Below are 12,528 nucleotides of genomic sequence, written 5' to 3' on the forward strand. Positions count from 1 at the left end.
GTGACTGTATTTTGTACCCTGGTGACACCTATGTTGAACCCTTTAATCTATACCCTCAGAAATGAAGAGGTCAAAAAGGTTATGAAGAAGCTCTGGGGTCAAATGTGCAAAGCTGGTGATCCATAAGCCTGGTGATTTGTGTTTTTAAAAAACAATGTCTGATGTTGTTTCTTGGATATTTGCTCTCCTTAAATTAGTAAAACTTAAGATAGTCAGTTTTTTCTGCTTCAAAGTTTAATTGGCATAATTAATATATTTATTTATGATGTGGTTTCAATACAATAAACAAAGTCAGTATTCAAATCAGAATAGCAAGTTTATCAACCCCGTTAAAATTATTTGTCATCCACTTGCATTGAGACTCTTTAACTCCTCTGTTGTTCTTCATAAAATACATAACAAATTGTTGTGAGCATAGTCACCCACTGTATTTAGAACCGACTGTTGCTAAATAAGTGTAGTCTGGTTCCTGTTATCTAACTTTATCTTCTGTGACTATTTTACTCTCAACCTCAGTGAGATCAAATGCTTTGACTTTGATATATTAGTGAGAATATGCATTGTTTTTCTTCTTGTGTTTGTGAAACATTGTATGTAAATGTGTGTGTCTTATTGCCAAGACACACACACACACATGTATTCACTCTCATTTCCATTCAAATTCCAAATTCTATTTTGGGGAAACGAAGAAAACACTGTTTTAAGTACTTTTCCAGCCCACAAGACTGTTGTACATAAAAGTTTCAAGCATTGCTATTCTCTTTCCATTTCTTGGCATGTTTTCCACAACATTTAAAACTAAACTTTACTTTATTTCAAGTCTGTAGTCTTTCATTTCCTTGTCTAACATGAACCAAGCTCCAATTAACATCAGTTACTATTCCTTGCATATTGTCTTTCCTTATACTGGGCGTAGCCTAAGCGCAAGTGGGGGCAAAGAAACAACATCAGGATGCCTAGGCAGCTTTGTTAAGCTGAAGAATGAACGCTTTACACCCAGGGTGTAGTCACCACCTTTTAGGCCAGCAGAGGCTTTACAAACTTTTTAGCTACATCTGATGTTATATCAAAGAAGCAGTAATTGAAGAGTAGAGAGAAAAAACAAAAACGGTTGAAGAGTAAAGAAGTCATGGTGGTGAGATGTGGAGAGATCCACAGGAAGGCTAACTTCAGACAGGATGTGTCATGAGTGCAGACGTGCTTCAGTGTGTGGAGACACGGGAAATTCTTAGCAATGGGAGCAGACTTGCAACAGAGTATCTTGGATTTTTTTAATATTTATTTTTTATTTTATGTGTATGTGTTAGTGTCTGAATGTGTGCATGTGTACCACATATATGCCTGTTGCCTAAAGTGATCAGAAGAAGGCTTTAGATTCTTTGGGAACTGGAGTTATAGGCAGCTATGAGTTGCCATGTGGGTGCTGGTAACTGAATCTAGGTCCTGTTGTGAGAGAAGTAAGTGGTTTTAACTTCCAAGTAATTTGTCAAGCATTAAAATTCCTTGTTTTGAGAGAAAAGACAATTGTCATTTTCTGAGCGTTGATAGGCAACATTCTAACGAATACCAGGTCTCTTTAATTTTTTTTTTTGCCTCTGTATTAATCATATATAAATGCGCTCACATGTGGAATAATCTTCTCTTATTTTTTGTGTCTTGAATAAAGAAAATCCTATGATGAATTTGATAGCATTTCTTCAATCATATTTGATATACACAAATATAAACCACAATACTCCATAATTTTTCATATTAATATTATAGCATACACATATATACACATACGTGTATGATGCACATGCATATTCATACACACATCTATATACATATAAACATATAATGCATACAACATACCCACACACATATATGTATAAACATACATATATACATCTGCATACACATATAGACATATACGTTCACATATACACATATATTCATGTATATACGCATATACATGCACACAATACACACACTGTTTCTTTGTTCATTTGTTTGTCATTTTATTTCTTTCTTTTTTTTTTTTTTGGTTTTTCAATACAGGGTGTCTTTGTGTAGCACTGGCTGTCCTAAAACTTCCTCTGTAGACCAGCCTGGCCTTGAACTGAGGAATCTATTTACCTCTGCTTCCTGAGTACTGAGACTAAAGTTGTGTAATACCACAACCCAGCTTATTTCTGTTTTTTATTTCACCAGGGTCTGGCTATGTAACCAGGATGCTCTCAAACTTAAGATCCTCCTATCCCTACTCCTAAGTGCTGGTATTACAGTCATATACCAATATAACTAATTATATCTGTGTTCAACCTATTTTTTCAGTCGATATTGCTTTCCAGACCATCTCTGTTGGTGCACATAGACCTGATTTAATTTTCTTTGAATGACTATAAAATAACTCATCATATCTAGTGTATATTATTAAAACATTCCCCTACTTGATTGTTTGTGTCTTGTTATTTTGTTATTGTTGTTTATGCCTTGTCTATTTTTTGGGATTTGTTTATTATGAATACAGTGTTCTGCCAGCATATATGCTTATTTGACAGAAGAGGGCACCAGATCTTATTATAATGGTTTGGAGTCACCATGTGGTTTCTGGGAATTGAACTCAAAACCTCTGGATGAGAAAACAGTGCTTTTAAACTCTGGGCCATCTCTCTAGCACCCCTGTCCCAAAATCTATTATTTATTACCAAAAGAAAAAAAAAGACAGTTCTGTGGTGAATACAGTTGTTTGTAATTCTGCACGTATATGCATGAGATTTTTGTTAAAAAAATACCTATAAGCAAATCAAACAGCTTGACTTCTGTATTTGATAAATATCATCAAATGGATTTCCATACAACTATGTCACTAACAGAGTGTCAGCTGCTAGTCCTCATCCTTGGCAGCACTGACATTGTCATATATTTTAGTCTTATGCTGAGGTTGTGCATCTTTGACAATATATATAAAGTATAAAATATATTAATACTTTTAAAAACTAGAAAATACTATCATTCACTGCAGCATGAGTAGACAGAAAAAAGACAATGCTAAGTGGAAAAACCATACACATCAAGGTAAGTAAGACATGATCTCACTTGGACTTATAGACTTTTGTCGATTATTCATGATCACTACAGCAATAAGCATAAGAACTAAGACGGAGAATCTGGTTTGTCTCTAGAGCCTAGCTCTTGGCCTGTCTGAACTAGTGTGAAAGCAATATTGTCAGTATCACAAAGGACTATGATGGATATGATCTTCTATGCCCACAAGACTCTTTATATGTGACTAAGCCTCAAGGATTTTCAGATGTGTTTTTCCTTCCTTTTCTGTAGCTCAGTTATCACACAGACCCAACTTGTCATGCCATTTAATGACAATGATACTGCTTTCTTATGTCTGGAAACTGCATTAAAAGTTTTGTCTAGATCATTTGTTAAAATAACACTGGGAAACATAAATTGTCTTTACATATTTTCCAAGTTTATTGAGATATACACTTAATACCTTTAAAAAGTAGAGAACCCTATCATAATGGGTTATAATTGCCCAAAAATAACTGATTGAGTTTTGAAACTAAATAACTTTGAAAATTCAATTGACCACAACAGGTGACATAGTTTTCTTATTTATAAACCAATAATGAAAATCCAGGTCATATATCTTAAACAGCAAGTCCATAATAAAACTGTGCAATTTCAGTCAAAAAGATTGTAAGCCCTAAATAAAGCCTATGATGATGGTAGGATGGATAACTGTAACAAGGTGATATTTGGGAGTGAAAACAGCAAACTTTAGTTGTTTCATTTAGAGAAATAGAGTCCCTGCTATTACCTTCCTTAGCACTCAGGTACTTAGAATTTCTGAGTGTGTGAAGAGCTTTCTCATGGCATCTTTCACCTCTTCGTTTCTCAGGGTATAAATGAGTGGATTCAACATAGGTGTCAGAATACCATAAAATACTGCCATGTTTTTGTCTATAGGTAAAGTAGTTGATGGACGCATATAACTAAATATACAGGGCACAAAGAACAAAGCAACAACGGTGAAGTGGGCCCCACAGGTAGACAGAGCTTTCCGTCTACCCTCTGCACTGTGGGACCTCAAGGAGCGCAAGATGACAATGTACGAGGCTGCCAGCATGAGGAAGTTCAGCAGGCAGATCACACCACTGTTGGCCACCACCAGCAGGCCAATGACATGTGTATTGGTGGAGGCCAGCTCCAGTAAAGGGTACAAGTCACACACAAAGTGATTGATTACATTGGGTCCACAGAAGGGCAATTGAAGAACCAGAAAGAGCTGAACCAATGAATGCAGGAAACCACCCAGCCAAGCCACTGCCACCAGCACACCACAGAGGTGCTTGGTCATGGTGGTGGTATAGTGCAGGGGCTTGCAGATGGCTACATAGCGGTCAAAGGCCATGACTGTGAACAGAATGATCTCAACACCTCCCAGGAAATGAGCTCCAAAGAGCTGTGCCAAGCAGCCCTCATAAGAAAGAGTTGTCCCTTCATACAAGGAATCAGCAATGAGTTTAGGGGCCAAAGAAGAGGAATAGCAGGTGTCAATAATAGACAGATTGGAAAGGAAAAAATACATGGGGGAAGCAAGGTTAGAGCTCAACATGATAGTGACCACAATGAGCATGTTGCCACAAACTGTGACTGTGTAGATAATCAAGAATACCACAAAGAGAGTTCTTTGGACCTCTGGCCTCTGGGAGAGTCCCAGCATAAAAAACTCTGTAATATTGTGTGGTATTTCCATAGACTCCACTGGTACTGAGTGTGCAATTGCAGTGTCTCCTATGAAGTAAAAATAAACATATGTGAGAGAATTAACTCCAGGGGTTGGGAATGTTGCAATGTTTGTTTTGAATACTCCACTCTCCTCTTAACATAAGTCTTTCTAAAAATCTTAGACACGTTTATTCAGTTATTCATTAAATGTTAGCATATGTCCTTTTTTTAACTGGGCATGAGTTATTAGCTGTAAATAATGACTCATTATCTCAGTTTCTTTAGTTACAGCTTTTTTTTTTTTTTTTTTTTTTTTGATTTTCGAGACAGGTTTCTCTGTAGTTTTTGGTACCTGTCCTGGATCTAGCTCCTGTAGACCAGGCTGGCCTCGAACTCCCAGAGATCCGCCTGCCTCTGCCTCCCAAGTGCTGGGATTAAAGGCATGTGCCACCACCGCCTGGCTAGTTACAGGTTTGAATGAACTTTTAATAGCCAGTAATTTTCTAGTTCCAAGTGAGATGCACCTTTGACCGTTTTCATGGTCAATTTGATGGCATTTCAGAAAATATTTAAGCTCTCTGACAACCTCTGGTAATCCACTCCTTTCAAATGAAAGCATTCCACTAAGATTATTCAAGGATTCTTGCTTTCCTCTGTGTCAGTCTGTCTGATGGTAAAGCTGGCTGATACTGAAGGAGGAGGAGGAGCAAGCAAGAAACTCAATGTGGAGATTTGCATGTCCCCCTCTTCTCTTCTGTTCCTTTACTACTGTGCTTCCTCATTCCAGGCTGTGGATGGCATCTAGGAAGCCAATCTAATTTACTATCCTTGCTTCCATGTTTTATATTCTTCTGGATTTTGCTTGTCTCGCCTTGCTAAAATCCACCTAGTTAAGTCTGCTATTCCCTAAAATGACTACAAGGCAGACCTGAAATTTGTAGAAACAATTTTCACCTCCTTGTAATAAAGTATAAACAGTGAAAAGAGACCCTTTCTGATTAGCACATTTTTTAAAAAAAATTTAAAAAAAACTTTTAATTTTTGCCTTGTCTTGCCCTTTAAGGAAAAATTTTCTAGACAGAAGCCCAGACAGCAGTGGCAGAGCACACACCTGCATGGGCTTAGCCCTCCCCAAGATCCTTCCAAACTGCACTACATACATCAGATTATTTAACCCTCACAACATGCCCACAGAGTAAGTTATCACCTTGTACAGGAAGAAAACGAGACACTGCATTCAACAACTGTGGGTTGTCTTGAGCCCGTTCACTACACTCTATCTCCCCTAGCTTTTAGAAATCTGTTTTGTTTTGTTTTGAGTAATACAAATAGAAAATTTGTGGCAGATGTAAGACTTGCCCCCAGGCAGTCTTGTCACAGTGTCTGTGGGCTGGACTCAGGACTGGTTGGTTGATATCTCTATATTTGAATCCTGCCATTGTCAATTGTTCTTAATGTATAATGGACAATTTTTCAAAGCCTCAGTGTTTTTACCTATAAAATAAAAGCAAGCTTGCTTGCAATTATTGTGTATCAATGTTCAAAGCAGGGCTAACATTTTAAAATGAAAGAGATCTGGAACAGCCGAATGTTCAGAAAGGACATGAAAGCAGTGCATACTGTGTGAGTATAAGAAGCTGGATGTGATCAATGTTCAATAAATAATATCTGTGACTGTCACTATGATCAATATCATGAACAGTTCTTAGTGTGACTAAAGGAATCAAGACAGACAGAGTTCTGGCATTTCAAAGTTATATACATGAAATGTGAAAAGTACCTAATCTTTATTCTCAAACAGAAAAAGGGGTACAAAAATCACTCTGAATTTTATAAAATATTGCTGAATAGTAAATTAATATGCAGCAAAATAAAAATGGCATGTTCATTTATCTCTGTGATTCATCTTTGTGACTGTAGAGAAAAGTATTCATTTAAAACTAGTTAAAAAAAACAAAAACAAAAAATAAATAAACTCTCCTGTTTGGATTACCTATTCCATGTAACACAATAAAACCTCTACTAAAATTACCCCTGTGGTTTTTTCTGGATTTTTTTTTTGTTTTAAAAATAGATTATCAAGCCAAGCTTAGTGATGCATGCCTATAAATATCATAGTCAAGATACTGAGACAGGAGATTGCTGTGAGTTCAAGGCCTGCCTGAGCTACTCAATGAGATCCAGGCAAACAAGGACTACATAGCAAGAACCTGTGTCTAAGTAAGTAAAATTTAAGTTATTTAATGAAAATAGAATATATAAAACTTACGTTGACTTGATCTGTACACACCACAGGAGCTCCACAATTTTCTCATATCCCAACATCATAGACTAATGAACCTGGAAAAGTTCATAAAGGATCTTCCAGGATAGCCCAGACATATGATCTCAAATTGATAATTTCATATTTCTTCTAATCTTAGATGCGAGTTAAATTATTTTTATAATGACACAAAGCAATTGTTATGAGTAAAGAAAAAACAACAAAGCAGATGTTATTAACTAAAGAAATTTGTCTTAGCTGAAAACTTCCTGCTACTATCGAATTAAATGTAAAATAAAAAAATGGGTCAGCCATTCATTTACAAATAGCCAAGAAATCATTCATCACCACTTCCTTTTTATTTGATGGAGAAATAAATTTTCAAAATCTCATCCTCTTGGTGGCTTTGAGACTCAGGAGAGCAGTTGTTTCAAAGTCGCTTAGGAGTTTTGAATTAGAAGCATGACTGGATGGTAGGTCTTTCTTCTGTTGTGCCCTGTCCATATAACCTTGAACTTTCTGCTTCATCTAGCTTTGTCAAATCAGAATGGCAGAGCTGCTTAAGGCCAGGGAGACAGGCATCACTGAAGGGTTAAGTGGCTTGGTCACCCTGCTTTATACAAAGAGTTTTCATCCACACAGTCTCAGAGAACACTCTTCCCCTTTGACTGAAAGGGGTTATTTTTAAGGTGGAACTATGACAGGGGGATTTTTAGCCCCACATGCTCTCAGCCTATCTGAGGGTGATGACCCCACCCTCACAGGATCATCTGCTGTAGCAGCATTAGAAGCAACTTCAGGTCACAAGTTGGGACAATATGGAGACTATTATTTAATTAATCCCTGTGAATACAATTTGGTCTCTTAAGGAAGAAACTTCTCTCCTGCTTCTTAAGATGCCCAGTATCTTTCTACTATCTAGAGAGAGTGAGTTCACAAAGTGCCATAAAGGAATCAAAGTTTGGATATTACAGAAACTGAAGGTCAGCCTAGTCTACAGAGCTAGTCTCAGGACAGCCAAGCTTAGGCAATGAAGGACAGAAAACTGGTGAAGATGTAATTGAATGAGGAGATTATATTCCAGCCCCAGCAAGCAGCAAAACTTGGCATCTTTGTCCATGTGGTTCTCGCTTTAGAGTCAAAGATAAAAGAAACAAGTCATGAAATTTGCCTCTATGCCTAAGGAAAGCTGCTGAAGCCAGGAATGTGGCAGGGTGTCCCTGAACAGAGGCCTAGAGAGGTCGTTTCATGGAGCTGTGAATGAAATTGAAGCCTGGATTGCTTTGGAGACCCCAAGATGTTAGAGATGAGCAACATGCAGGTTGAAGTATCAGAGACTAAAAAATGCAAGAACATCATCCAGCGTGGAGAAACAGGTTACTAATTCTCAACCAAAACCACGCTGCTCATCACAGACACTAAGTATCCCAGGCTGTGGGAGATCCCTCTTAAACACAGGTAAGGAAGACAAAGATTGCCCCTCCATATTCTTCAGTTTAGGGTGAACTCTTAAAAAGGAACTGAGCTGTGATATAATCATTTAATCTGATAATCGTGAGTATGGATATATGCATACATTTACACATTCATGCAATTTTTTGGTTTTTAATTTAACATAATTTCTTTATTGATTCTTTGGGAATTTAATTTCATGTACCCTAATTCCACTCACCTCCCAGTACCCTCATATCCTCCCCTCACCCCTACAGCAATCTCCCCAAATCTTTAAAAGTCAAACCAAACCAAACACACAGACAAAAAAAAAAAAAAACCCTCTTCAGTACTTCTTCTTTCCCATCTCTCTAACACCTCTTCATTGGCGGTGGTAGCATTGGGAGCCATGGTGAGTCACACAGTGTACACTTTTGTCCAATCAGCTTTACTTGCAAATGTTCATTGCAATGAATCACTGATCAGGTTCAAGGCCTCTGGTGTCTGGCACACCGTCATCACTGGATCCTCACCTGAACTCCAGGTTATCCCACAGCTGCCCCGAGTCATGGAGATTCTGCAGGTATTGTTCCACAGGACCATTCCTTTCACAAGCTCCAACAGGTCCCAAATGGGGTAGATGTTAGAGTGGGCCAGCCCCAGGCCCAGCTGTGGGTCTAATCCATAACTGAGCTGGTCAGTCCAGGCCCTCAGGGCCTCCCAAGTCAGGCCAGGGGTGGAGACAGTTCTCCTACACCCATATCATTAGGGTCAGCTCTCCCTTGCCGGTGGTGAGGGGTGGAGTCATCTCTCCTGAGTGCAGGGGCCAGATCTCCCATGAGGGTCAACACCAGTTTTCTTGCTACAGTGTCCATCAAGAGGCAGGCTCAGCTTTCCAAGAGCCAGCAAAGGGTGGGGCTGGCTCAACATGGTCCTCTGATTTCATTATGCATGGTTCCTATGACCCCACCTGAGGTGACACAGGTCACAGACTCAAACACAGATCCCAGTTGCTGCTGAACCATGGACCCAAACATGACCATCTACAGCAACCTTGGCCTGGACAGTATCTTGGCTCCAGGTGGAAGCACAGGCCACTAAGATCAGGATGTCTCTGGCAGCAGCGTTGGTACCCAGCCACCAACAAGTCTGCAGGTTGCAACCCTAGCCCTGGGCTTCCGTATGGTCTTTGGTAGCAACATGGACCTTAGACTTCAACAAAGACCCCAGCAGTGTAGCAACTACATTAGGACCATGGACCCATACATGGTCCTTGGCAGTGGCTAGATCTGAATCTCACCATGGCCCCTATGGCAGTTTGACATGGCCCCAGCAGCAGTATGGCCCTCAGACACAAGCATGGCCCCAGACGTCAAGCATCTTCATGGCCTTCAATGGTCACAGGAGCCTTGGATATCAACCCAGATCCTGGCTAGAGAGAACCACAAACCTAGACATCCACCGCCAGCTACAACCCTGACATGGAGTCACCATGACATTGCGTATGTGCCACTCAGATCTATATGGCCCCTGATGTAGCATGGCCCTTGGACAGCAACATGGGTTCAGGTGACTGACCTGACCTTAGGAATCCCACGTGAACCTTGGGGAAAACAGAAGCCAAGGGTATCAACTTAGACCTTGGCTACTATTGGGCCATGGACCCAGACATGACCCTCAGCAGTAGCCAGACAACCACAGGGAATTATAGGCCACACTAATCTGTGTGGCCCTGGCTGTAGCATGATTCCCAGGCTCCAACAGCGCCACAGGTTGGAACCCAGACTCTGGACTTCTACATGGGCCCTAGTGGCAAAATGGGCCATGAACTTCAACACAGAACCTAGTTGTGGGTAGGACTACAGAATTCATATTTTGTACAGGACCTGAATAATTGTCAGAATTTTGGGATAAGTAGCTAGCACCTGCCTGCATTCTTGCAGTTTTATCCTAAAATTTTGACAGCTGTTCTTAGTTCCCATACAAAATATGAATTCTTATATCAATGATTTATTTCCCCATTGTAACTGTGTTCTCCACTTAAAATTTCTCATTTTCTCCAGAGATTCTTCATGGCATTTTTCACTTCTGCATTTCTCAGAGTGTAAATGAGGGGGTTAAACATGGGTGTCAAAATACAATAAAAAACAGCTACAATTTTGTCTATGGACAGAGTAGATGATGGCCTCATGTAAATAAATATACAGGGCACAAAGAACAAAGCAACAATGGTGAAGTGGGGCCCACAGGTAGACAGAGCTTTCCGTCTACCCTCTGCACTGTGGGACCTCAAGGAGCGCAAGATGACAATGTACGAGGCTGCCAGCATGAGGAAGTTCAGCAGGCAGATCACACCACTGTTGGCCACCACCAGCAGGCCAATGACATGTGTATTGGTGCAGGCCAGCTCCAGTAAAGGGTACAAGTCACACACAAAGTGATTGATTACATTGGGTCCACAGAAAGGCAATTGAAGAACCAGAAAGAGCTGAACCAATGAATGCAGGAAACCACCCAGCCAAGCCACTGCCACCAGCACACCACAGAGGTGCTTGGTCATGGTGGTGGTATAGTGCAGGGGCTTGCAGATGGCTACATAGCGGTCAAAGGCCATGACTGTGAGCAGAATGATCTCAGTTCCTCCCAATAAATGAGCCACAAAGAACTGGGCCAAGCAGCCCTCAAAAGAGATGGCTCTTCTCTCATGCAGGGAGTCAGCAATGAGTTTGGATGTCATACAAAAGGAATAACAAGTATCAATAAAGGACAAATATGAAAGGAAAAAATACATAGGGGAGCCCAGGGTGGGACTGAAAATGATTGTGATAATTATAAGTAGGTTGCCTCCAATAGAGACCAAATAGACAAACAGAAAAATCACAAACAACATCCTCTGCACCTGGGGGTTCTGGGAGAGTCCCAGCATGAAAAATTCTGTGATATTGCGTGGATTATCCATGAAGTCCCAGCTGCATCCAGAGACTTACCTGGGAAGTTCAGCTACTGTCTCTTTGAAACATTTCAAGAGATTGGGGGCTGGAGGAAAACAGTTTTTATGGAAGATAATTAATCTAAATTCTAGATCCCTTAGTAAAGACCAATTAGTAATGTAAATTGAGTTATTTGCAGATAGTTATTTTAAATAAGTGTAAAGTAAAATATATACCTGTCAACTATTGCAATTTTTGCTTGGGGCATGTAAGAAACGGTTCTTTTTAGCGTGTGTGTGTGTGTGTGTGTGTGTGTGAGAGAGAGAGAGAGAGAGAGAGAGAGAGAGAGAGAGAGAGAGAGAGGTGCATGCATGCATATATGGTTGTTCACCTGTCTGTGCAGAGGTTGACAACAGGTGTCTTTCTCAGTCACTCCCCATCTTATGTTGAGACAAAGTCTCTCTCATTTGAACCCAGAGCTTTCAGAGTCAACTAATCTAGTTAGACAACTTGCCCTAATGATACTGAACTCCGTTCCTCCTGCATGCTGTGGCAACATCTGCTAGTTTTTACTAAAGTGATAGGAATCTGAATTCTGGTCCTCACACTCACAAAGGAAACACTTTTCCTGCTGGGTCATCACCTCAGTTCTCATTTTTTTTATTTTAATGGGGTTTTGTTTGTTTGTTTGACTGGTTGGTTGGTTGGTTGGTCTGTTTTTATTTTTTTTATAGACAGGGTTACTCTGTATAGACTTGGTATAATAAGTATAAAATATTCTGGTACACACTGTTAAGGTGAAAGTCAATGAAACCATAGAATATTTAGACCTTTTTACAACCAAGTACTTTTTCATTTTAAATAAAGCAAATTTCTTCTTAGAATAGTTTTGAAAGACAGAGGAGGGTAAGATACCAGTGAGAAATCTTCCTCAAGAGAATAAAGTGGAGATTGGTAGAATATCACACCTGGCATCCTCCTCTTGCCTCTACACACCTACACATACATGTATGAATATACCATACTAATACATATGCAAACAAGCACACATGTGCATGCACACAGAGAGAGAATCCCTTCATTATTCAGTCATTTATTCTTGTATTAATTCTAAAACATTCCACAAACCATTACCAAGGACCAACCATCCTCAGTTTTTGATGAAGGTCAATT

The 12,528-nt window shown here is 39.7% G+C and overlaps 2 protein-coding genes across 2 annotated transcripts; both read right to left on the reverse strand.

The window, feature by feature from the left end:
- Positions 1-3,832: 3,832 nt before the first annotated feature.
- LOC126495868 (olfactory receptor 4C3-like) lies at positions 3,833-4,759 on the reverse strand. The gene has a single exon (XM_050133449.1). It carries the CDS (start codon positions 4,757-4,759, stop codon positions 3,833-3,835), a length of 927 nt encoding a protein of 308 aa, XP_049989406.1.
- A 5,716-nt stretch (positions 4,760-10,475) lies between these two features.
- On the reverse strand, positions 10,476-11,384 carry LOC126495867 (olfactory receptor 140). Its single transcript, XM_050133448.1, has one exon. It carries the CDS (start codon positions 11,382-11,384, stop codon positions 10,476-10,478), a length of 909 nt encoding a protein of 302 aa, XP_049989405.1.
- Between the last annotated feature and the right edge of the window lie 1,144 nt (positions 11,385-12,528).

Source organism: Alexandromys fortis, unplaced genomic scaffold, assembly GCF_014885135.2.
Source record: "Alexandromys fortis isolate MF-2015 unplaced genomic scaffold, M_Fortis_MF-2015_v1.1 scaffold_694, whole genome shotgun sequence".
Classification (NCBI taxonomy): Eukaryota; Metazoa; Chordata; class Mammalia; order Rodentia; family Cricetidae; genus Alexandromys; species Alexandromys fortis.

Bases quoted from the DNA above. Each gene is read 5' to 3' on its own strand.
- LOC126495867 (XM_050133448.1), bottom strand. From the start codon at position 11,384: ATGGATAATCCACGCAATATCACAGAATTTTTCATGCTGGGACTCTCC.
- LOC126495868 (XM_050133449.1), bottom strand. From the start codon at position 4,759: ATGGAAATACCACACAATATTACAGAGTTTTTTATGCTGGGACTCTCC.